General features: G+C 38.1%; 2 protein-coding genes across 2 annotated transcripts; both read right to left on the reverse strand.

Annotated features, from left to right (window-relative positions):
* Window positions 1-3,644: 3,644 nt before the first annotated feature.
* stim2a (tromal interaction molecule 2a) lies at window positions 3,645-17,368 on the reverse strand. Its single transcript, XM_008416822.2, has 12 exons — window positions 17,242-17,368; window positions 13,876-14,006; window positions 12,768-12,879; window positions 12,567-12,678; window positions 11,706-11,821; window positions 11,355-11,532; window positions 11,060-11,237; window positions 9,201-9,362; window positions 8,957-9,057; window positions 8,611-8,864; window positions 8,055-8,244; window positions 3,645-7,918 (listed from the first exon to the last, which is right to left on the reverse strand). The coding sequence occupies exons 1-12, from the start codon at window positions 17,360-17,362 to the stop codon at window positions 6,400-6,402; spliced, it is 3,174 nt and encodes a 1,057-aa protein (XP_008415044.1). The 5' UTR covers window positions 17,363-17,368; the 3' UTR covers window positions 3,645-6,399.
* A 2,241-nt stretch (window positions 17,369-19,609) lies between these two features.
* On the reverse strand, window positions 19,610-26,744 carry rbpja (recombination signal binding protein for immunoglobulin kappa J region a). The gene is made up of 11 exons (XM_008416832.3): window positions 26,281-26,744; window positions 25,604-25,642; window positions 24,909-25,004; window positions 24,652-24,817; window positions 23,122-23,296; window positions 22,904-23,041; window positions 22,686-22,798; window positions 22,426-22,566; window positions 20,970-21,125; window positions 20,768-20,871; window positions 19,610-20,679 (listed from the first exon to the last, which is right to left on the reverse strand). Exons 1-11 carry the CDS (start codon window positions 26,298-26,300, stop codon window positions 20,361-20,363), a joined length of 1,467 nt encoding a protein of 488 aa, XP_008415054.1. The 5' UTR covers window positions 26,301-26,744; the 3' UTR covers window positions 19,610-20,360.
* Between the last annotated feature and the right edge of the window lie 100 nt (window positions 26,745-26,844).

Raw genomic sequence — 26,844 nt, forward strand, 5'->3', positions numbered from 1 at the left:
ATTTGCAGGTGATATTTAGTACCCTGCAGAGTACATGAAGCATGAACTTTGGGCAGTCTTTTTAAGCTGCAAAGCATCCTGTTTCACTTTGCATTTCATGCATTGCTTCTTGCTCGGTACTGCCAACCAGATTCTATCTAGTTCTCTTCAGACCCTCTGCCTCCTCACCACCCTCCCTTGGGTTCTGAGGTCAGAGATCATCTACTCACTTCCTGACATGAGGTAGTCATGCGCAGGAGGGTAGAGGTGAGTTCATCACTCCATGACACGCTGAGCGGCATGGCCATATAATGATGACATCACAGCCCAGACACCAAACTCAAGCAAATGTTACTGTTTGAGAACCTCCCTAGTTTTGTAAGTGGCAATGGTTGTTGTGTCCCAGAGTAACTTTTATGTCAATCTGCCTGGAGTTGCTAAATCTCATTAAAAATACTAAAAATCAAAATATGAAAAAGATATTTTTTTCACAAGGTCCAACATCAAACATTGTTTGCATCTTTTCATTCAGCCAGAAGCATTGGATTTAGTGAATAGTTGGGTAGAATTCCCACAAATTATGAAACTCAGCAGCATTACTTTGACATATTTTTACTCAAGTAAAAAGTATTAATCTAAGATATTACTAAAGAAAGAGTTAAAGTGTTCTGTAGAAAGACTATTTAAGTGCTACATAGCACTTAAATAGTGCTATGCACTATCTGATTTAATAGTTAGAACAATGTCTCTAAAATGGCAAAGAAAAAAGAAAAGTATAGTTATTTGAACATTCTGGCATTGAAATAAAGGACACATAATTGACATAATTACAAAATGTTAAAATTAAGCAAAAGGCACACATCCTTCTTTCACTATAAAACACATTAAACTAATGTTTATATTAGGTAGTGTATGCATATTAGAACTGGCATAATAACTTTCAGTGGTACAATATATGGTGTTTATTGTATATGCCCTCTCTGAATGGCAAAACAGGTTCAGAAAATAAAAATACACATTAGAATAAAATTTGCTTTTAATAGAAAATACACTGAAAATGCACTATATTAAAATATATCAGTTCTTCATTCAGTGAAGAACTAATAGTGGCTAAAATATGCAGAAATTTTACTCAATTTAGAGAAGCAATCCTTTTTATTGAGGATGTGAGGACATATGATGCTCTGACAGAGCTTGTGGTTTGTGGCTCTATAAACAATTTGATCTAGTGCCTAACGTGACCCAAATATGCAGTTTAACTGCACAGCAGCCAATCAGATAGCCTTTCTGGATGACAGTGTGTATTTCATGTATGTTTTAAAAACAAAAAAATCTCATGTAATGTGTGATGAGGCATAAAGATGTTATGAATGCCAATACTTGATGATGAATGCCAGCTGGTGCACATAACACATGCTCTAAAGTTGGAAGTTGCCTCTACAGCCACCGCATAGTTGCAAAACGTGATGCAATGAAAATTTTGCCATTTGCTTGTCACATGACCATGAGCGCTCTGGTTTCCTTTAATCTTGCATCTCCCACCCCTCTCTTTCCATAAACAAGGGCACTTTAGATTTTATCTTCAGCTCACCCATTACTGCCCACACAGTGAAATTTCAGAGATGTCACAAGATAACAAGGAGCCAACTTCAAAGTTAACCTTTACAGCCTGGCACCACTGAGCTGCAGTCTTCTGCACACAAGATCATTTACCGCTCAGGTTCAACTCAGAAACTTTTATATTGTGAAAAAGTTCAAGATTTTTTTTTTATTAATTAAAAAAAAAAGAAAATGTATGTATTATGTAGATTCATAACACGTAGACCTATATATTTAAAGCATTTATTTTGGGCAATTTTGATTATTATGGTTGAGAGATGATAAAAGCCCAAAATATATTTTCTCTGAAAATGTGAATATTTCGAAATAATCCATTAAAAATGCATGTTAATTTCTATGCCTCTTTTTGCACGAGTTACTGCAACAGCTCAGTGTGGTGATTAGCCTCTGACATTGCTAAAATGTTGAACGAGGGGTATTATGTTTAATAAACGCTTTAGCTTTATATCATGTTGAAATATTATTCCCTCATCAAAAACTTTCATACATGTGTGAGAAATCCTTGAATCTCTAGTGGCGCAGTGGTTTCCACAAAGCTCCTCCTTGGAGCTGCTGACCTCAGCTCAACTTCTGCCTCACAGAGGTTGAGGTATGTGTATGTGAATAACTACATATAGTGCACCTTTTGGATTTTTAACTGTGAATTATTTGCCTGAAACCATTACTCTTTGCTGGTCCATCACATAAAGTCTCAATAAACGTAATTGGAGCAATGCGGAAAAATATAAAAAAAGGCCAAAGGGTATGAATACTTCATCAAGGAACTGTATATTACAGAGTTAAACATTTAACAAGAGTTGGCAAACTAAACATTTACTATAATATGAATCTGTCTTTCTAAAATTTTTTGCCAGACACTGCATGGACAGAACAAATTCAGTTCAGAAACAAAACATGAGCTTGAAGTGTTGGCCATTTTAAATTGCTTTGTCACTTTAACTGAAAAGAAACAAGGACCAAATTCAATCAGTTCACCAAGTAGTCAAACCACACCTGCAAGAAATGTGCCTGGAGAGAAGAACAAAGAGTTTGATGGGTTATGAAATTTTTTCCAGACCATTGCAACACAACACAAGCTGACACGGAAGCGAGCATGTCGTAACTTATGTGATCAGGCTCACAGGAAACCCACATAGAGAAACATAAACTGATTAATGTTGCAGGTTAGAGGACACTGAAGGCGGAGGGCCTGTATGGTTTGCCATGCTAAAGCCACAAAATTCTCAGTACCCCGGCTCATGAAGGGTGTTCTCGGTCGACAGTGGAAAAAGCGGTCCACAGATGAAACACTGGTAACGGAGTGATGGGTTACCAAAGCTCAGTGAGGCACGAGTCAAAAACAGGCCCATGCGGTCAAAGCCAACAAAATTTACTTGATTTTTTTTTATTCTTTTTCTACTTAGAACTCAGAAATTCTGACTTTGCAGCACAAATGGAACATTATTCCCTCTATGTAATGATCCTACAATGTTTGAGAATGTAATATTTGACTGAGCTGCCACATTGCAATCTGACAGTTTTTTAAACATACAAAACCTTTCACTGACATTTCAAGGTATGGTGAAATACACACACGGCGAGTAAAACACCTGGATATATAGCAGAAGTAGTAATTTGAATCAGAACTGAGACTATTGACTATTTACCTGATTTAAATTTATTTGCATTATTTTTCTAATTGTTATGCATCTATTTGCATATTTTGTTATACTAAAAATGAAGTATTTAAAATATATAATTCCACTTCATGGTTTTAATCCAAGTAATAAATGTGTTTGAATGCATTTCAAACAGCTGCTAAATTTACGTCAAACATCCTCGAATTTGAAACTGTGAACATCATAAATTTAACAACTCCTTCAGTCTGATATGTACAGCAAGTGAACTTGAAACTGTATCCACATTTTCTTTGAATTATTCAGAATCTTTTTTTACAAGAGTACATAAAAAAGCACACTTAAAATAGAATAAACTGTCTAGCTTTTCATAACTTTGATCACCCTTAAGTCTCTCAGAACGGTAAATAAATGACACAGCAAAAGCAATAATGCAAAGGAATTGTTTAATCTGTCATTTCTAGAGAACATAGATGAAATAAAAGAACAGATTGCAAATTATAGTTTTCAAATAATCTGAGAAATCAATCAAAAATTGCAACCAAGAATTCCAGGTAAAAGGAAACACAAAAAAACTTTAAGGTTGACTTCCCAGGCTCCACCATTAGGTCAATTGGGAAGACAAATCCATGCAACATTAGGCATGTGAAAAAATTAGGACACCGTACGGCGGCTTGTGTGTGTTTATAACATATTTCAGGCAGTATATGGATATGTTATATCAATTTAACAATACTAAGAAATTCAAGTAATATAGATAAACCAGAAAAAACAGGACTTTTAATGTTTTTTGTTAAATATTTATTAAAAATGCAATATCTGGAGAGGAAAAAGCTGCTAAAGTCCCAGAGGCATATCCCATCAGCAGCACATGAAGAGAGCACTGATACTTAGCATTTTGAAGGCGGTTTTAAACCTTTAGTTTGGTTTGCTCCTGACTGTTGAAGTGAGAGTGAGATCCAAACCGCTGTCTGAGGTTTGACTGAAAACAACCAAAGACCAGGACTTCTGGAATAATACATTTTGACATATGAATCTAAAACTTAGATATTTCAAAGCCAAAACTAAGGACTCATTTGGAAAATAAAGCACATCAGTAAAAGAACATTTTGCAGTGTGTGAAGGACGGCAGTGTAAGTGTCATGTTTTAGGCATTTGGCGGCAGTAGGAACTGGTCAGTTCATCGTCAGAGTCCACCATATATTATGTCATGGTGCTGGATAAAAATGCAAATCCACAAAAAAAAAAAAATATATATATATATGAAATGTTTTTATTTTTTTTTTATTTGTAGATTAAAATGGCCGGCTACAATGTGACAATAAATCTACCGAAGCCACAGAAATAGTGGAAAGTCCTGGTTCAAGCCACATCCTAGATCTTGATACTATTTACTGTCCTAAGCTTTTAGACTGCATACTGCATTTTGTGCTAGCCAAGTTGTTGAACAGGTTAATTTGCAGGTAATTAAAAGATGAAAGTATATGCATGAGAAGCTTTGTAGAAACACTAGGTCAGCAGATTCATAACAATAACATATTTCCTTTTACATTCATTTAGTTAAGACTTTGTTCAAAGTAAAAAAAAAATAGTAAAGCTGAGATTAATTGGGATGCATTGTTACTCTTTGTGCATAAATTCAATTACATTTGTTTTTCCAGTTGTAATTACATGGATGACTAGCATAAAATAAAACAGTACTCATTCATTCCCTGGGTTATATTTTCTTTGAAACATCACTGCCCTCTAGTGGAAAAGACAGGTGCCACACAACATATCAACAAGAGAGTTGCAATATGTGAACATTTGCACTTAAGGCTTGGTTTGTATGCCTAGGACTTGACAGAATTGTCAGTTATTGCTTACAAAGAGCTGTGAGATTTCTAGTTTAAGATTATATCAGAAGTTAAAAGTCTCCTTTGGGTTTCTCATCCCAGAAATGAGCTTGTTCAGTCAGAAAACCAGTTAAATTTGCTAATTGTGTTCCGTTAACATGACAATCAGAATAACAAATAAGCAGCTTTGTTTCTCTTTCTGTGAAGTGGCCATATTTTTATTTTATTTATTTATTTTTTTGAGGCAGGTGAGAAACATGCGGTTTTTCCAAGTCGGAAGTCAGTTGATGTTTCCAACTTAGAACTTGAGGGTAAAACAAAGAAAAGGAGGAAATGATGTCCTAACTTTTTCCTAAAAATCCTAACTTCCAAATAGACTTGGAAGATAAGTTTGATTAAAATCAAACTAGAAACCAAAACATCAACAAAAAAAACCCTAATTGCATGATTGCAATCTCTATTCACTTCAATAAATATCTTAATTTAAAGTTCATTATAAATTCAAGCATATACACTGTTATACAGAGAAACAGCATTATTATCATCATTATTTAGTCCTTTAGCCTTAGGCAAAGCATTAAAATAAAACCACACATCTAAGTCACTTTGGCTAACCATGTGCCTGTAAGACTTCTTAAGCAAGTAAAATTGGCTTCAAATATAAAATAACTCACAGAAAATTATAATCTCTGTTTATAATCAACATAAAAATAGACACACAGTTGTGTTGCCTTAATTTTCTGTTTAGATGTTTTCTGAAACAGTTTCCTGTTTCATCATATGTGCATATAAAAACAACACATTCTCATAAACAGTGAATTTCTGAGCACTGACATTATCAACTAAAGAAATCTGTCACTTCAGGGTGAAGCTGTGTTCTTTCAATTTCCTCTGAGTTGCTATAGAGGAACATATCTTCACTGTACAGTTTCTGGGCTCAGACCAAGTCTTAGGTTTTCTAATCAACACAGAACCGGATGACTTCTTATTAACAGTTTTGTGGTTTTAACGACATTCAGAGCATTATATACAGATTACCAGTCAGGATTCCTGGCTTCCTATTGACCCTGATCTCCATCAGAGGTTGTGCTTTAAACACGTTGTTGGATTTGAGGTCAGTACCGATGCTTAACATAAAATTCATTGGTTTGCTCCTTGGCAGCTCGTTATGTAGTCCCTGAGCCGAGCCAATCGTTGTTCATCCAATGCCACTAAGCACCAGCAGATGCTAAATCCTTATTTTCCTGGATTATGTAACCTCACTTGGCCAGTCAGCCAACTCGAACATGTCCTGAAGCTAGAATTTCTGAATCAATAAAACTCAGAAGCGGGAAAACACTTGTGAGCTGTCAGAGCTTCTGAAGACCGCTGTGAGACTTTTCTGGAGTAGACTCAGTTTTCTTTTTAAAAAGGTTTTTGAGCTTTAAAGTTTTCTTACTTTTGTCCTTCTCTTTGTTCTTCTCATCTCCACTCTCAGAGGGTGATGCAATTGTTGGGGAAACGGCCTGTGGAGGTGGCAGTGGAGACTCCTGCTCAGCCAGCAGTCTGCTCAGAGGAAGGTTCGGTGTAGAGGCTGACAAAGGCGTATGCACCGAGGACATAGAGCTGCATGATTTTTCAAGGATTCCATCATACACGAGTTGGCTCAGAGGCCCAGCAGTACAGACGTCTGAGGACGACTGCCATGGCACTTGGGATGTTAGCATAAGATCTGGCTGTCCAACACGACATGGCAAAGAACTCGATTCAAATCCTCCAAGGTCGTCCCTCAGTGTCAGATGCTTAGACACGTCAACTGAAGCATTCACTCTATCCCACGAGATATTCTCAGAGAAACTATCTGATGAACTGGTGTTGCTTCTTGAGAGTCCAGGTATTCTCCTTCTAAGGGAACCGCCAGACGTCTCAGCTTCATTTCTCAGTATCCGTCTGCTTTGTGCTGACTCCAGTCCAAACTCTGGTGTATCGTTAAAGATTGGAGCATCCCTAAAAGCATCCATTGGTTCTCTGAGGGGCATCTTGACAGAGGCAGGATCTGAACAATATTCCAGCTCTTCTCTAGATATCTTTCTTTGTGGTATTACAGCAGTCTCATCTATTTTATCCTTTGGTACGGCCATCAGAGAGGATTCGAGCTGAAAGTCTCCCATATTCAGCGGAAGCTTCCTAGAAGCTGCATCTTGGGACATTCCCATTGAATTCCTCGTAACTCTTCTTGATTCAATGAAACGTTCAGCATCATCTCTCCCTTTCTTTCTTGAGGCCACATTTATTGAAGTCTCCATAATATCCCTTGATGTTATCCTCTGTGTTTCTGCTGATGATTCCAGCTCCGGTCGAAAAATCTTTTTCATCTCCAATGGCTCTACGTCGTATCTGTCTTTGTAAAGATTCCTTGAGGGAACGTCCATTAAATCCTCAGTGGTATGTTTCTCTGTTTTTATGGATGAGACCTCCATATATAAATCATGAGAAACTCCCTTTCTTAATGCATCATCCATAGAAACTTCACTTCTACGTCTAGATATCTTCTTTGGTGCAGCATTTCCACAAGATTCTTGATTGGAAATCTTAAAAGAAATGGTTTGCAAAGCAGGATCCACAATTTTGCCATTTACCATTTTCTTGCAAGAAACACCTAAATCAACAGGAGTTTCATGCTCTTCCTCAGACACGTTGTGAACTGGAGAATCAGCAGGAAATTCTACTTTTCCACTTAAAGGCTTTGTAATTGGACTGTCTGCGAGGAGCTCAGCCTCATCGTGATACAACCTTCTGGATGACGTGTCCAGGATAGGACTAGGAAACATTTTGCTGAGGGTAGGTGACATTATGAACTCAGAGTCTACGAATTTTTCTTGGGAATCTCTATTAAAGGGGAACAAAACAAAAGGAGAAAACAGACAAGGATGGAGAGATGTCTTAATAAAATTTGCAAGGAAAATTGTAAATTGTAACTGTGTTCTTTAAAAATGTACGTTAACCTGTGGGGATGGGAACTTACTGTTTTTTAAGAGATTTTCTGAGTTCTTCTCCTTCGTCATAGCAAGAGTAAGGAGCTCTAATGGGGATCAGAAGGTCGGGGTCTTGGGAGACGGTGGCAGGTTGTGGCTGAGGGAGGACTCCAGGACGACGTGGCCTTGAGATGGTGGATCCTCGAAGACGAGGCGAGCGCTTATGAGGCGGAATGGGAACTGCGGGAAAGGGACCAAATATAACCATATAACAGGCAACACCTAGCTATTGTATCTTCTTTTATGCCCATTAAAGTAGCAAAACACACATATCTTTATCTAGTTTAAAATATAATTACACCACGTCACATTTAAAGTCACTTAAATCCACTTTCTTCCCTTTCTGTTTCTGTGTTCGAATTTCAGCATCTAGATCCTAAATGCATTCTGTTGCTGGATGCTGGTGTTAATAGTACTTAATAAACAGGCCAATGAAAATCTTTTTTAGGACAAATTAAAAGATTTCAATGTACTTTATTCAATTGTTTAAGGAATTAATGATATTAGGGTTTTTTTTTATTTACTTATTTCAGTGTTGTAACTCACCAGGCATCTGTGGTATAATAGGTGCAGCTTGTTCATCTAATAGATCTTCTACTGAGCCGTGTACAGAACTGTGATATGAACAGGACGACTGGGATACTCGGGGGAACCCCAAGGCGGTCGTGTCTGAGTAGAGTTGAGCGGAGAGGTTAGCTAGTCCAGGATTCCTCATAATGGGAAAACCACAGAGGAATTCAATCTGCTGCCAGCGGTGAAGACGTTCTCGCAGACAAGCTGTTACTTCGGACAACGCATGCCTGTGGGGTACGTAAAGTGTTCGGTGATCAAAACTGACATTATTTTTAGACAGACGAAAAACCAGAGCTGCTTGTGTGACTCTGTGCCTCACTTTGCTTCCATGATCTTATGATCGACTTGGTCTAGGGAGGAGCTGTGGGCCATGTGAAGCGTTCCCAGAACAGAACTTCTCTTCTTCTTGATCCTCTCTGCCTGCAGAAAAAATTAAGGAGAAATGTGACAGACAGTGCAGGTAGAATTTGCAACAATTCATTCATTCACTTATTCACCTTACCAAAGTATTAGTTCTGAAGTATTTTATTGTTTTTACATGCATACAGTTTTTCATTCATTACCTCCTCCTTGGCAGCGGCAAGTTGCAGTTCTGCGCTGTGCTTTTTGACGTTGTAGTACTGAACCTCCACCTCGTGTGTGAGCTGGAGCCACTGCTGAAGGGCACCTGAGACTGTCCAGCTGGCTATCATCTCCTTCTCCGCCTGCTTCAGCGCTCCACGGACCTGAACAAGTGTTAGAAATCAGATTCCAGTCACAAAAGAAACCTTTAAAAGAAACCAGCTAAACACACTATAATGGTAACTTACAAGTTATTTCTTCAATAATGTATCTGTATACACATTAGTGCTTGATTTTGCAAATAATTATTTAAGTTTCCTTTTTAGATAGATACAAATTAAGAAGTTATTAGTTGTTGGACGACAAGGCACTGCTATCGAACTTTGCACTTAAACTAAAAGAATGGCTGTTATAACTATAATCCATGACATTGTTGTCACATGCATGTGTTGAACAAAAAAGAGAATGACCAAAAAATAGATTTTCCATCCCCCCCACCTCGCTGCACAGATATTCACATCACCAAAAGAAGACGTTAGCTCAACGCCTGCCAAGCCGTGTTATTTTTAACCGATTGAAAGTAATAGAAGCCGGTAGCATTTTAAGCTTGAGGGGGTTATAGCACCAAAACATGTTGCAGCTCATAAAGGGGTTTTCCACCAAAGCAGTTCCACTGCTGAACAAGGGTTGGTGCTACAGGTAGTTCTCCAGTGGTACTAAAAAGACCGAGTAAAGAATATTTTGGGTTATCCACAGATGGCAAAACACCTCATTGCACCAATTAAAAATATCCCAGTAAATATCTGAACCGCTCTTTTTTTTTTTTTCAGTATGTCTGCAAATATGCAAAAAAAAAAACTCAGTGATACATTTCTTTTAAATTGAGTCCAGTATTTGTCTGGCAATGCCTGCAAATAAATGTCCTTAAATGCTATTTTTACAACAGCTGATGCTTGTGCTCAATCTTTACATTGCTAACCTCTCCATTTCAAAATCTATTTCCAAACACCAGTTTATCAATTCAGCTGGAAATGTCCTGTGTGAAAACAGCAGTGTGCAGCAATAAAGGGATATTAAAATAAAACTGCAGAAAATGGGAGACAGTAAGGCTGTTTTTTTTCAGTACTAGTCAAACTTACTGTTTATGTAGCAGCTGTTTTTATTGTTCTTGTTCTGATTTAGGCAAAGTTTCAAACTGAGGACATTTTAATCGGTTGTTGATCATCATGGGAAACCACAAGTGACAAAGGCATGTTTATATGACCAGGCAAAAAGTTGGAAAAAGGATAGCTCAAATTTTTTTAGTTGTAGATTCAGTGTGCTGGTGGTGAAAACAAAATGTACTCTTGCTAAATAAGACCTCACCCTGGTTTAGCACTGGAAACAGTTTGATGGGAAAAATAAAAACAAACACAGCTAGCGACAAATGAACAAATGAGAACCTGCAAGCAGATGTAAATTATTTCAGCTATTCGGCTGATGAGATTCTTGAGTACCGTAATTAACTAGCGTTGTAGCTATAGTGAAATCAGACATGTTTGTGGTAATTTACAGCTTCCTGTCAAATTACCACATGATGTCTCATTTGCTGATTATTATTATCACATATGCTTGTTAGCACATTCACCTTAATTGAACCTGCTGCTGACTGACAACCTTGGTGATTATTGAAATGGTGTATATAGTTGTGCCTGAGTTTTTAGATCAGCAGTCATTTACATGCATTTCTTTGATTTTAACTTTATGATGTATAACCACACCTTATTTTAAAGTATTTTTTTCCATTAGATTATATGATATTAATCTCTCAATGAGTGCTGATGAAGTTGCCCCCACCCCCCTCCTGTTGTAATGTATCTACCTGTTCCAGTTCTTCCTCTGCGTACCGCAGGCGGCTGAGCTCGCTGACGGCTCCCTGTCTCAGCTCGTGCAGACGGTGAGCTTCCTCCTGAGCTCCAATAATCTCATCTCTCATCTTCTCCTCCAGGTATTGTTTTTCCACGGCCACGTTTCGTTTTTCTTCCTGAGCCCGCTCCAGCCTGGGCAAAGCAAAAGGTTCTTAGCTTGACTAACAAAAGAAAACGTTACTAGACTGTGTATGAATGATTATACACCCAGAAAAAAGATAAAATAAAATAAAAACACTAAATATTTACTGTTCCTGTAGGTCCATGAGGCTCTGTTCTGCCCTCTGCAGACTTTCTAAGTCTTTCATCATTTTGGCGACGTGAACCTTGCTGGCTTTGTTTTGGGCCTGGGCAAACCAGCAGCCTCCGACTCCCATCACCACAGACACAATGAGCAGCAGGTCCTTCATGTAGTTGTGAGGGGGGCCTGTTATAGAATGGAAAGGCACAACAGTAGGTTGTGAAAGGCAAAATTAACTGTCCATTTGTAGGGATGGTAGCGTTATCTTTAGAAAAATCCAAACACACTAAGTGATGGTGCTGAAAGAGACAGGCTAAAACTACATATGAAGAAAGAGGAAAGTGAGGAAGAGTTCTTACGAGTAGGTGGTCCAAACAACACCACATCCAGAGCTTTGATGTTGAGCTTCTGTTTGTCTCTCTGGTCCAACACTTTCAACTGGGAACTCAGGAAGGACGGCTCATTTGCTGCAATCCTACAAATATAAATCAGGTCAGATTCAGTTCTGGTACGTAGTACAAAAAAGGGATGATTTTCTTTAAAGTGCATTGTTCTTGCATGATCCTTGGTTGTTGAAGTTGTAGAAACTTTGTGGTCTCAAATGACTGAGAAAATGTATCCTTAGCTTTATAAAAATTGTCAACTTCTAAACACTTGGATGAAAAACACTGAGAATTCTCAGTGTTTTGGTGCATTCAAAATGCTTATTCCACCAACATGCACATTTTATGACATAAACCTTTAATCCTAAAATGTGTATTAAACATCATAAGCAAAGGTTTTCTAATATTTTTTTATACCATAGACTGCCATGTAGAATTTGTACTTTGTGATAATAAACTAAGTTATTTCTTAGTCATGCCACAGACTGAATAGGATTTCGGTTTAGGTGAATAGGACTTTGACTGGGCCATCCTAACACAGGAATATCCATGTGTCTATAATATTCATTCCATTTCTGTGTTTTAGGTTTGTTGTGTTGTTAGAAGGCTGAACTCTTGCCATTCATTCTAACTGTCTCTGCAGCAGAAATGCATCCACACAGCATGATGCCAGAATGAGGGATATGTGCAGCATTAGAAATCTGTTACATGTACCTTTTTACTCTTTTATAAATGTTTATGATTATATATTTTACTGTTTGTGCCACTGAGAATTTCATTATTAACAGTAACATCAGCTAGTACTTTTATCGTGAAGCAATTCTGCGTTCTTCTCACCTGGGCAGGGTGTTTCCATTGACTCTGAAGTCCTTAAAATTCCTCTCATACTGCGGCAGCTCAACAAAGTCTTTCAGCCAGCGTAGAACATTGTCCAGTGTCCAGTTGTGCACTGCCAAATTAATGCTAAAAGTTACTTAAAGGGAATGTTTGAGCCTTATGAATGCATGCTAATGCTTTGTCACTTGTGCACGGCCACACCTTCAGACGACTTCCATCCCCTCCAGAGCTCCTCCACTGTGATGTGCTGGTCTTCTCTGTGCAGCTTGCTGTGTTTGTGAGTCTGCTGCTGCTTCATGTCTTCAATAATGAACTGCAGCAGAATGAAAAACGTGGCGAAAACAGAAATGTTTGAAGATAAAAAAAAAAGCAAAGGGATCCATAACACATTGAACATTTTCTCATTCACTTAAAATAAAAAATGCTACCTAATCACACAGCGCATGTTTTCAGGTTGCAGCATAAAAGTTATAAGCGAGTGTTTTGAAATGCATAAATTTTTTTTAGAAAGCTGGCCCAATATCTGCGTGTTGCAAAAGTGTGTTGGAGGTTTCCTGGAATGTGTTCCTGCCCATAAATCCATTCTATGACAGCTATTGGAATTTTGGGACTTCAATTGGCCCGGGCCTGTCAACCGATGGTCCCATACCAACCGCAACCTGAGCCCTAGGATACTGTATCCACGAACTACTCTCTGCAGGGAAACAGCATTTTAGAAGTCCAGACTTTACCACCAAAGCAAAAGACTCACACATATTTTATGAGCCATTTACTGAATGTTCAAAACATTTACTACAGTATAAGAGGCAAATGCACAGGTGGAATGCAGTGTTCATGTTAAAAGCATTTGCTCTACCAGTGAAAACTGTTCAGAAACATTATGCAGTAATACACTGGAAACGCACCTGTTTGGAAACAAGTGAAGCATCTGGTTGAAAATAGCTTAAAACAAATTTACAACACATCTTTCAATGAGAGACAACACAGCAGAAATGCTTTTGACTTAGCGTCTTCAACATTAGTTTACCTTTGAAGAGTATGACCTCTACAAATATCCTCCTTAAGGCACGCCAGTAAAGTCGGTGTAGTTGCAGTATTCTATTGGTGCTAACTGATTTTGTCACTGAGCCAAAGGCAAAGTTTACTGTTGCTATCCTTGAAGGAGCACTTGACTCCTGCAGCCAGCACACCTGTTGTTCCACTTCTTCACTCTACTCGTCTCTTGCATGCAAGGAAGGACTTGTGTCAAAGGAGCTTCCCAGCAACCATGTACGAGGATGAAAAATGTTGTAAAAACCACAGTTTGTACCTCCATGCTCTCCTCCACCTCAATCCCACCGTCTTGGTCATCATCCATCATCTGGTGGATGCTCCGCAGGGCCTCCAGGCTGAAGCGATCAGATTCACTCAGACATGGTGGATATATAGTCATACATGGGTCTAAAGAAATAAAAGGACAATTGAATTAGTCATTGATTAAGTTTTGTTATTGACCAGTCTCTCCAAACAGTGGATGTTTAAGAACGTCTTTACAACAGTTTCAGGTTATAAAAGCTCATCGTCTTTTATTTGACTGAGAAAATAAAGACAAAATTAGACACTTTTTTATCCATCCTAACTTTAGCCAAAACAAACATAGAATGATACAAATATTGCATTATGCTTGTAACATCATGTAATGTTTACAAGAATAGCAGCTATTTTATTGAGATTCTTATGACAGGCAGTGACATTTTTTTTCCACATTCTTCTTTAGCTCTGTCAGATTGATTGATTTTTAAATTGCTATAATCTGCAATTTAAAAATCTTGCCAGATACTTTTATTTGAAGGTCTGTGCTTTGACTGGGCCATTTACAGACTCCAGTATTTCACAACGTCCAGCAGTTGTGAAAGAATTATTTCACAACTGCTTTCACAATAATTTCAGAATTATTTTGGTTTTACTTCTATCCATCTTCCCACCAACTCCGACTAGGTTCCCTGACCCCACTGAAGAGCAGCATGATGATGTTGACATCATGTTTCACTATGGTGTATATGAAGCTCAACTATATTACAGTTGTATTTTGTTCATCCTCAGTACTTTCTTTGGATTTCATCATTTGACTACTGACACCGAGGTCATCACTGCTCTTATTTTTATTTTATTGTGTTTTATTGCTGTAACTTTTTCTAACAAAACAACAAATGCTTTACTAAAAGCAGTGAAATCTGAGTTCAGATTTTAAATACATAAGTTTTGACTATACCAACTATTTAATCATTAAAATCTATTTAAAGGCAGTCAATTTAAAGACACAGGCGACTTGAATTATATGTGAATTAGAATTTATTCCAAAATAAGAACTTTGCAATGTACATGTTTTAAATATTATGTCCAGATTAGAAAAGGGTTGTTGAGTACTTCTCACTATAAAAATAATAAAGTTAATGTAACTAAAGCAGTGCTGCTTATTGTAGACTGCTGCCTTTGTCATAAACATTAGAACATCTGCACCTAAATCAAGACTAAAATATCAAATTTATAAAAGTACTGAAGTTCCAGTACTCGAGCACAGTCTCCCTGGAGTCTTAAAGGCTGAATCAACTGATGTGATTAAACTTTAAATTGTACAGTGTGTTCCATGTCTGAGTCTAGGCTGGGGAAACGAGGGGTAAGTGACACAGCTTCCTGGTGCAGGACTCTCCGACTACTGAGTCAGAGCTCATTTTTATCTCTGACACAAGAATCTGTGTACTTCAAGGAGCGAGGTCAAAGGTCTACCAGCAATGTCCACCATCAGCTGGCACCAGCAAACTTCAAAAAGCTTTGAAATATATATTGTGGTAAAATTACGTTTTTTTTCTTATCAACAAATGATCTACAGGAACATGACCAGGAAAAATGTCAGTTAAATGAAGAGACAAGCTGAGACACGATAAACGCTTTGAACGATCTGCACATTTAGAGTGACTCAGGAAAGATCAACTGAAAATGAACAGGACAGCACTGAACTTTACCTCATTTAAATGATGTTAAAAGTTGCTTTTTTTTCCCCAATTTCACAGTGCCCTTCACAGTTACTTGTAACCCTGGCAAAGAACCATAAAATACCATAAATAATCGTACTTTTTTATGGCTTTATCAGCTCTGATGGCCTTTATTGGAGAGTGGTCAGACAGGAAAGAAGAAAGACATGTGACAAAGGACATCAAAGGACATGTGCCCAGGACTCAAACCCGTGACAGTCACGTTGAGGACTAAGGCCTCTCCGTACTTGGCTCCCACGCTCTACCCCTGCGTCACTGTGGCACCCTTACACCCAATTTTTGACAACTCATCAAAATTCTTTCAGCCTTTGTTTGCTTGTTTTATGCTCTCTTGTCTTTACCTTTTTGAATATTGTTGAATGACTTTTTTTCTACTCTAGAGAAAGTTGACAATTACTACTCATAAGTGACAAAGGCACTCTAATAAACTTAAAAGTTTTATTAGTTTTAAAAATGATTGAGTAAATGTATAAGAATTCTTGGTGAAAAGTGAGGCAACGGTGTTTCTAAAGACAAGTAAACAAACAAACCAAATGGGATTTTTTCTCATTTTAGTGAATAAATGCAGTAAAATAACAAGCTGGAAATTAAGAAACCTTTTTAGTGCGAGGCTATGCTAGTTTAGATAATTGTTTTTCTAAATATCTACCCTGTCTGCCAATAAGTGTGGAGGTTATATTAACATCACTTTTTGCTATATTTTGAGAGCTTTTTGGGGGGTCTTTTCTTTGTTTTCATATATCTTTTTTTCTCTTCAAGCTGTGGGATGAACAGTATATCTAGATAGAGAGCAGCAACTCTGACCCTTTGGTCATTGATGAAACTGGCATTTCTGAAGAGTGAGAACGCCTGTGATGTGCTATTCCATTTCTGTGGTGTGTGCAAAGCCCTGCAGAACTGGATGTCTGCATGGTGACTGTACATCACTCATGTTGTGAAGACAGATTTGTTTACATGGCTGATTGGAGGGGATAATAAATAAATAAATGAAATAAATTAATATAAATAAAAAGAATCAAGGTAAAGACATGATACTTCTGTCTAACACAACTTCAACTTTCAGCATTTAGCTATGGATTGGTGTTACTGTGGGTTCTTGACTGTGTGATAACTGCTTAAGTGGGAAAAAGCTATTGGCAAAAAACCCCCTCGATGAGAAAGTGTTAAAAGTTACACGTCTGAATGGAGCAGAATTCAGTGAACATTTTCTTTTCTGTTCATTAAACAAATTAAAATATGTAACGACATTCAGCCATAATTTACGCAGCACAGAATATGAGGGATGCGCGGCAAGGAGATGAACCACATGCAAATGTGTGAGTGATGTCACGACGCAATTATTATTTGAAAATATAATTCAGAAAAATTACGACGAATACAAAAACTAGTTCTTGTCAGGGATGAACCAGTGCAACACTGCATAGCAGCAAAAATGAATAGATTTGTAAATATATTCCATTTTGCAGCTACAAACAAAATGACCTTTTTTAGGAAGGTGATTCCGAACCAAGACATGACATGTTGTCATGCTGGCAATGAACCTTTGGTTGTTCAGCTAAGGAATCCACTTTCCCCAACTCTCCTACAAAACTCATTTTTTTTCCCCCTTTAATTGTCTTTACACGTATAAAACACCTACGTACCTGGCGGCTCGAAGCCGGCGCTGCCTCCGGGAGAGGCGAGGCCCTGGAGATCCCCAAAGCTTTGCGCGGCAACCAGGAGCGCAGCGGGGACAATGAGAAACACAATGGAGATGGCGAGCATTTCGGGCGCTTCTGTGGTCGAAAGTTTAGAAACTTGTGAAAAAAAAGATGGGGAAATAACACAGGAGCGACGAGCGTCCCGCAGGCAGCAGTGTCAGTCTGCGAAAGCGATCCGTGTGTCTATTACGGGTGCCGAGCCAGAATAGAGATGTGATACTTGTGCTCACTTGAGAAATCATCCAAGCTGGATAATACTTATCCGAAATAGACGGGAGCGTACTTTGCACAACAATAATACATGAGGTAAGAATAAATAAATAAATTATTATTTACCGAATTTTTTTTAAAGGCAATAAATCTCTGCCGATTCTAGAAATATTTCTGTTGTGGTCGTCCAAATCCTGTGCAACACAAATCAGAAAATGTGTTTCCAAAAAAATGATCCATCAAATGAAATCCAGGATTTAGGGAAGGTCGTCCACTTACAGTGAAACGATATAAGAAATAAGTTGGAATGCAGTTTTGCAACTACAGGTGCAAAGATCTTCTCTTGGATTCCTGTGTTGGGTTTCAGTGTTTTATAACTCAGGGGGTCCAATTGAACAGTGGTACTGTGCTCTCTCTCCTCTGCTGTCCCAGCCCTGACGTTCTTCCAGGAAATTGACAGCTTCTCTCCTCCCCCTACCAGCAACAGGAAACCATTCAGGAAATGTCCTAATTCCCATCCCACATACATGGAGCAAAAGGTTGGTACTGATCGTCACGCCAGCTACAGTAGAGACGTTTTTATTTATTTTGTTCTTTACCCTGTCTATCCTCTTACTGCTGCATGAAAAGGAGTATCAATTAGACCCTTCAGAAAAGCTCAATCATGCCAGGAATAGAATGTACTGTGCCTGAATATACATGCTGCACACTTTAAAAACTGCTGGGTTAAATATGAACCATTTGGGTTATCAATCTGCAGAGCTTCTAAGACTGTTTTTTTTTTTATTGTTTCTACAACAGTGTGAAAGATGTAGCATATTATTTTCCATCATAATAAATATATCCCGTCTTTATTTACTTTAGGACCAATTCTTTGTTTAAAGAGTAATCTATGGATCCAGATAGCACCAGCTTGTAAATAAAATTATCATGTAAATAATAATGATGGTCTTCTCTAACCCAACAAACAAGGTCACATTTTTAGATCTAGCCTTTCTTTAAAACTTCTGTTCCAGCAACATAACCTCAGCATTTGGGTTAAAGAAATAGCCCAACAGTTTTTAGAGTGTACTGTTCGCAAGCCCGTCAATCTATGTTTAGAGGCTTTGCTAGTGCTAGTACAGCTGTTCTAGTGATGTTAGTATGCGTCACTTGCGATTTCCAATCACACCAAGATGTAACGTGATATGATCTAAATCCCAGATCCATGTATTTTGCCCTGTTCAAATAAAATTGTTCATTCACACAACTTGAAAGTGCATGGATCAAGCGGCCTACACAAGTACACAAACACAACACAGTAACCAAGTGTCACATTACTTTCAGCAATGTGGGTCCTGGTTTAAAAATAGTTAGGCAAATATGACCTCTAGCCTGTGGAGTATGTCCAAGTGGTGAGTGACCCTATTGGCATTTAACAAGAGCAGAGTAGATACACAATTCCATATAAATTCAGTAAGATTAGATCTGTTTTTAGATTTATCCAATATATTTTGTGACGCAAATCAAGACCGACAAGGCCACAGCTGAGTGGCTTAAAAAAATAAATAAATAAAGATTTTGAGTCAAAGTATGGAATTAGTATTGCTACAGTATGATTTAAAAATCTGAAACATTTAAGTGTAAACTAAAAAAAACTAAAAAAATTAATTAGTAAAAAAATTTTTTACATCACTTTGCACCTCAGTATTCACACACCGCCATCTCTAGTTTTCCCTACTCAACAATTATTCTGAATCTTTAGTCTTCCTATTATGCATGTGTCAAAGATGCATGCAAATGAGTAATGAGTGAGAATGCGGTACGTCAAATTCGCATCTTAACTTCAAAAAGATGTTTAATGGGTTACTTTTAAAAACTCCGCTTCACCTCTCAACTGAGTCCACTATGTTTTAGATCACATCACAAAACACACTGAACTAATGACATACTGAATTTAGCCGTCATTCATATCCATGTGGAAGCAATATATAAAACATACCAAAAATACTGTGAAAAATCGCAAAGTAAGACTGGTTGCATTGGGCTGATGCTAGGAAGGTCAGCTCAAAGCTGCATTCATAGAGTTTTAGAAGATTTTTAAAAGTATGAACCTCAAAGACATGTTTCCAAATCAGGTTTACTTCGTGTACACTGACCCATTATTGACCAGCAGATAAAATTGTTAAAACGTTTGTTATTAACAGCTAACATGCGATAAACAGTGCTGTGAAGAGAATGAAATTGTAGTACGACAGTTAAAGAAATACAACCAACTTGAGACGAGACAGAAATAAGGATCACAAATAGCAACCTATATGATAACAAAATAAAGTAAGTTTGCAGTATCATACAAAAATGGTCAAATGTACCGAAAAAGCTTAGAAAATATAATCTGAATAACATTATGTTTTTATGGTGCATTAAAAACAATGTTACCTTTACAAATTGTCCTTTTCTCAGAATAGTTAAGGTTGTTCAGTAAAAATAAGATTTTAATGGTAAAAAGCAGAAGGAAGACACCTTTCACACCCACGTAAGTATAAAAACAAAATTTTTATCAAATCCAGGTGTTAGCATTAGAAGGCACATCCCCCTTCTTATAGGTGAGGATCTGGGATATCTGAGTGGGGCTCATGTCCACAACTTTCCACCAGAGGGTGCTGAAGCACAAAGTCAGTAAAAAGTTTGTTTATTTTTCTTTCAACTCATCCTTTCTCAGCTCAGAAGCATTCCTTATGTTTTCACTGTTGCTCTGAAAATACAAAGCTTCGGGACTTCAGCGCAGGCTTGCAGATCCGCTGAATTTTTTAGAGAAAAACTGCATGTCCTTTCCTGACAGCGCAAGACCACGAACCATGAACCACAGCCGACTACGTCAGTACTGACACGCCTGAGTCACTGTTGCTGGCAGCGTGGCCATCGCCATGGCCGCCAACTGAAGATGAAGGTGAAGAGGAAGATGCTGGTGATGAGGAAGCGTTGCTGTTGGACCGGAGGATGATCCCAGTGGCACTGCAGTGAGGCCGAGGTCCCGGCTCGGGAGTGTAGGTGAAAGTCAGGCCTGTGGGGTAGATGATTCCGTCGTTGCGGACCAGCGTGACGGGAACCTGAACGGGCTGCAGCACCCAGCGCCAACCCTCCCTGAAGGAAGAGATGTCTGGAACTACACAGAGGATGCTCTCTCCACACCTGAACGAGCAAACAAATCGGAGTCTGCATCAACACAGAGAGAGGCGTGCGTGCGCACACACAGCTGAGCTCGGGCAGACAGTTCTACCTGTACATGGTTTCTGCCTCCACATCGCCAAACCAAACTCTGAGGTTAGGGGTGAAGTTCTGTCCCGTCACTTCCAACATGGCCACATCTCCTCCGCCATTCAACTGAGGAGGGTGAAAAAAAGCACATCTTAAAAGAGCCTGAAAAATGACTGCGGTCGAAAGGTTGGAATGATGCGAAACAAAGTCGGATCTGTGGTTACCTGCAGACTTTCCACCACAGGGACGGGGCTGACCGGTGTGGGCACTGGACCCATGCCTTCACAAAATGTGTACTCTGCTTTGTCAGTGCTAATGATGGTCCATGCTGCGCCGTCGTTAACGTTTTCCTTGCGAGAGTCTTTGGGGCATGGCGTACCCTGGGACAGAAATTATTACCATCACACACTAGTTACAAAAATTTAGAACAAAACTTCTACACTTGTTTGTTGCACCTTTTTAATGGTGCTCTGACAGACTGAATTTCTGATCTATCACTGATGATAAACAACATTCTTCATCTGTCTGGTTCCAATTGAAGTTTCATAACATTAGGAAAACATGCAATAATGTTGGTTAATGTTGTGATGATGAAGTGATCAAATTTAAATGCAAACTTAAGCAGTGTTAGAAAATGAAAAAATAAATGTATTATTTCTATCTCAACAATAGGGTTGTATTGAAGGACTTTACTCAGGCAGTGTCTGCTGTCTTATCTAAAACAGATTACTTCTGGTAAAGAAAGTAATATTTCTTGTAGGGAAACATTAATACTGTTTGAGGTTATTGTGAAAAAAAAATATATCGTCATAAGAATTTGGATTAATCAGGATTATGATAATAGACTGCCGTTTACATGCAATACACATTTTGTACATTTTTTCTAAAAATCCTTGCTCAGTTGCACATTTCTTGGATCCAAGTATTGTTATGAGTGACAAGTAGTGTTATTGCTGACAAGTGCACTTATTTTCATGTTATAGTTCTGTACTTACTGTACAGGTATATTATTCTTTATTTTGTCTTTTATATATTTTTAACACTTTTTTATCTTTGTGTGAACCTAAATGCCTCGATGTCTTTATACTTGAATTTACCAGTGTGAGATAATAACATCTATCCTATTCGATAAATACTCATCAACGTCCAAGCAGTTCTTTGCAATGTTAATATTGGCACACATTACTACAAAAATAGCAGTAGATTTGTGATACAAAACATAAATATTGTCATTGTATCAACACACAATGTGTACTTCTACAAACTTAGTCTATTGACCCATGCAATGTGTATTTAGAAATGCTGCAACAAAAGCTATGTACAGAATAAAATAAAGAGCATAAACCGTGTAGTCACAAAAATCAGAAGAATATATCATGCAGTCTCTGCACAGATCAGGTTTAGTAGCTTCATTTTATTGCCTACTCCATCACTTCATAATAATGACATTCAAGGTAATTTGTTTTAATTTAAAATAGAAATGTGACCAATATTTAGGACAAATGTACTGCAGCTTCCTTGTGTGTAGCAGAAAATAGGCAATTACTGTATAAATCACCCTTCAAAGACTATTTCTCTAATCTTTATTTAAAAAAAAAAACTTTTATAAAACGTAAAAAAAAAACAATTTTTGTCAACGGCTGCAGACGTGTGGATGTGCACAGGCATGCATCTACACACCTGATACTGGATAATTCTTTCCTGTGAAAGACAGAGATACATTTTCTCTGTATCTTTCAGGTAGAAGGCACACTTGTGAAGCTGAGATACGGGATCATCTGCATCCAACTGCGCTGCTTGCTTGTCAACTTTACGAATGATCTGAAGAAATACAGAAAGAGCACCCATCGTGAACGCTGCCAAAGAAAACACAGACACAAACAAATAACAAACACTTACTGCTACACTTCGGGACATTTGTGCAACAGCAACTTACATACCAGTCTAGGCAGGGCCAGGCCAGTAACAGAGCAGACCAATTTCACTGTCTGGCCATAGTGAATGTAGCCATCTTTTACGGTGAATTCCTCTCCTTCAGATTCATCATCGTCCACTAAACAAATTGATAAAATTCTCTGAGCATCCACGTATTCAAATAAATACATAAATAACCAAAAGCTAAAAAGAAGGATAAGAAAAAAAAAAAAGATTGACTCACACAGGTGGATGTAGAAGGCGCCCCATTGTTGGGAGCTGGCATGAAAGTTCCCTCCCTCAACATGAAGGTACCTGGTACTGACTGTTTGGGAACGCAGGCGGTTGAACAAGGCCACTTTAGTCCCAGAAGCTATGCACACTGGTGAAAGATGGAGAGGAAAATGGAACCAAATGTTCTCCAAGAGATTAAATCCGTACAGTGATGTGATGTGGACTCACAGTCTGCGTTTTTCAGGGACTGTTTCTTCTTGGAAGGTTTGGAGATGACTTTGATCCTCTTGCTGGGGAAAACGCCGACATCCGAGCTGTTTCCATGTAACATCTTCACAGACAGCATGAAGTGCTTTCTTTTGTCCGAGTCACTGATATACAGGGTTTTAGCTGTGCAGAAGTTCTACCGCAGAGAGAGAGAGGGCAAAACGTTAGAGGTGTTTTTGAGGACACATCAAGTTTGAGCCGCTTTCAATTCCTTTTTTAATGTTTTTGACAGAACAAGTTTAAAGCTGCTGCATACACAGGTAATTTGCAAAAGTGTTCAAACCTCATGCAATTTTCCACATTGTCAAATTACTATCAAAGATGGCAGTACTTTATTGGGATTCGTGGTACTCCGACAAGGGACAGGAAGAAGATAAGATGGCTTCCAGAATTTATCGCAAATAAAAATCAGAAAATTGTCCAGTGCATCTGTATTTAGCCTATCTGAATCTATCATATGATAGAAAAATGAAACACTTGCAGGTGTAACTACATTGAGTTGGTTCAATAGCTCTGTCCAATCTTAGAAAAATAGCTTAGGCTCAGTCAGAATTTAAACCGCAGTTTTTAAATTTTGCCAATCAAATTTAAATCTGCAATTTCTGGGATCTTTCTTAAATATGATAGTTCTTTGATCAAAACCCACCCTAAACCTTTATTCTTGTCACTTTCCAGATAAGGTTACATTTGTTGAGTGAGACTGATTCTCCTACTGGATCTCTGGAGCTCTCTAGTTGGTGCCATCTACTTATTCAAGCTACCGATTAGCTGGCTTCTCAGTCAGCTACAGTGAACACAAAAGGAAAGAACCTAGACTTAATGTCAATATTTTTTCATCAGCAACAAATTACAAAGCTCTCTATAATGAACTTTGTTGGACACCTGAAACAACATCAAGCTGAATGTAAATATTCCTGATGCGGAGGAAAATCTAAATGTCTGTAGCTTTTAAACAGCACCAAGTACATTCACAGCAACAGACATGCAAGTGCCCACCAGTACAGTTTCCAGATGCCAGTCTGTCAGCAGGAGTTTATGCAGCAGCTGCACTCAATTCATAAATCATTTGGATTTTTTATATATCAGAATTCCTCCAAAGGAATGTACTTGTTTCAATTATCAAACGTCAGCACAGTTATTCAGAAACTTCCCATACATAAATCTTGTTGTCTAGTGGTTTTATTGTTTCATGACAACCTCATTAGTTGACAAAAATCAAACCAAGCCAGGAGTTAGCTCTATGCAGATCACTTGTCGAATTACTTGAGACCCTCATAAAATAGAATTGCTAGAAACCTTTATTGTTGAACAAAGTTAAAAAACAAAATTACTCTCAACTAGTATTAAGAAACCACCAGCTGGTTTCTTTCTATTACACCCTTATCTATAACGCAAATTCAAATACAAGACATTGATGTTTGTGTTTGTGGTGTGGCAAAAATACTTTGTAAGATATTGTGAGCCCATGTTATATCACTATTTGTGACTCACCTTTCCTTCCAGAAAGAGTTGCTGCATGTCTTGTTCACTGCTGCCTATCCCAATGAAAACATAAGGCTGGGCCTCTGGTTCAGAGCAACCTTCCTTCACCAACTCCTTCACCTTCTTCTGCCAACCCGTCCCCATCAGATACACGCATGGTGGCGGGCAGAAAAACCTAACGGGGGACAATAATAATATGAAAAAGCTCCAAACATGTATTCCGTTTAGAAACTATTTTTATTTGAATAAATCGGCCTCACACAAACCTTTTCTCGTTCCCGTATGACTTTTGTGCCACTTTTGCATGCAGTACGAGGACCGTCTGATCCTCCTTCTCTTTCAAGTACGCCCTCATAGCCTCCCTGAAATAAAGATGTATTAAATACCACAAATAGCAATCGGCTTAATAAAAGTGCAACTCCGTAAATTAGAATATCAAACCATTTACTTCGGTAATCCTGTTCAAAAAGTGAAACCCCTTTACTTTATAAGTTTGAATATATTACATAAAATTCATCAAAATGATTTCAATGCAGAAATGGTTTGTGTAGATGTATATCAGCACAAAATCATATGATTGTGCACAATGTCAGATTTTTAACTCCCATTACAAGGAGCTAAGAAAGGTAATTTAAAAAACAAGATGGCAATGAAATATGCTATGTGCTTTAAAATACATCAAAACTTGTTTTATTGACTATGGTATCACTGTACTTAGCCAGCAACCTATCCTGACCACATCCATACAACGAGTCAGATGGAGTAATGCATGTAAAAGAAGCTCCAACCAAGAATGTGAACTTTATTACATGTTGCATTTTCATGGTGGCTAGCAAATCTATAAGAGTCTCACTTTTTGAATTTCAGAACTCGGATAACTTAAGTTTGATGATTTACTGATTTGGTAAGTTGTACTTGTAAATAATATGTTCTGTCGGGCTTAGCTGAAGTTTCTACTTACCTCGTTAACCGTCGAGGCAGATGTTGCTCACTAAACTTCCTGCAAAACAACAACAGGATTTGATGCATTTTACGTATTGTTTTAGTATACAGCAGCAAAAAAGCCAAAGTTTAGCCTCTGTAACTGTCCTAAAAGTTAGAGTTTATTGCGCAATAGTTATTCCACTGTTATTTCACCAGGAATATAATCATTCAGCAGCTATAATAGTAAAATGAACAGATGTTGAGATGGAACAGGCTGTTGTGGAGCATGGTAAGAGAATTGGCTATAATAAACCAATACTTTCAAAAAGAAGGCAGTAACAGATATCGTTTTAAACTGTTGAGACAAATAAATTAGTTTTAATTGCGAAAATGTCGCCATTAACATGTTTTAGGGATATACAGGAGAAATAGAGGCAAAAACTGATTAAGAAAACATACATAAAACGAAATATATGCACTAATATGAAATAATTAAGGAGAAATTCAAGAGCAAGAGAACCAGAATGCTGCGAAAAATAGTTTTGAGAAACTGACCCAGCATTAAAGCACAAGCTGAATTCGGTGAGATTTCTGAGTTAACAACGCTAATATTTAAAAAACTATTACTTCCTATATGAATAAAAACTCTGTGAAACCTTCTCTATGTGATAACTTCACATTTTTCAACCACATTATGGTCCAATTTCTACTTACCCCGTCACGACGGGCGCCATCTTCGAATCTCCCCTCCACCCTCCCCATCGGAAAAAAAAATCCAACAATCGCGAGATCCCACCCCCAAGCTCTCGCCAAAGCCAATCCGCTTCAGAAAAACCGTCCTAGCAGAGACGAGATTGACGGAGGGAGATGTGATGGGGGGAAAGGGTGAGAGAAGTGGGAGGGGGAAAAGAGAAGGGTGGCGATGGGGTGACCAACAGAAAGCACACGCCAAAACAGGCGTGGGAAAGTAGTTAAATCGCGCGAGAATAGGAAACTTACTGTTGACACGAACCGATAACCCACAGGCATCGCGAGATTAAGAGGCACCTTTACTACCCGTTTTTTTAGTTCTCTCATGGCACTCTCACTGTTACATGATTCCCACGACTTCTCTTAGGCAATACAGACCAACCTTTTGACATACAGGCTGAATATAAATAACATCTACTAACACGAATTATATTTTAAAGCCGTCCTTTAGGACAAGCTAAAATTTAAGAAAATATTTGGCTTTCTTTTGTTTTCAAAAGAAATTGTAAGGTGCCAGGTAAAGTATAT

This window comes from Poecilia reticulata, chromosome 1, assembly GCF_904066995.2.
Source record: "Poecilia reticulata chromosome 1, P_reticulata-male-v2, whole genome shotgun sequence".
NCBI lineage: Eukaryota > Metazoa > Chordata > Actinopteri > Cyprinodontiformes > Poeciliidae > Poecilia > Poecilia reticulata.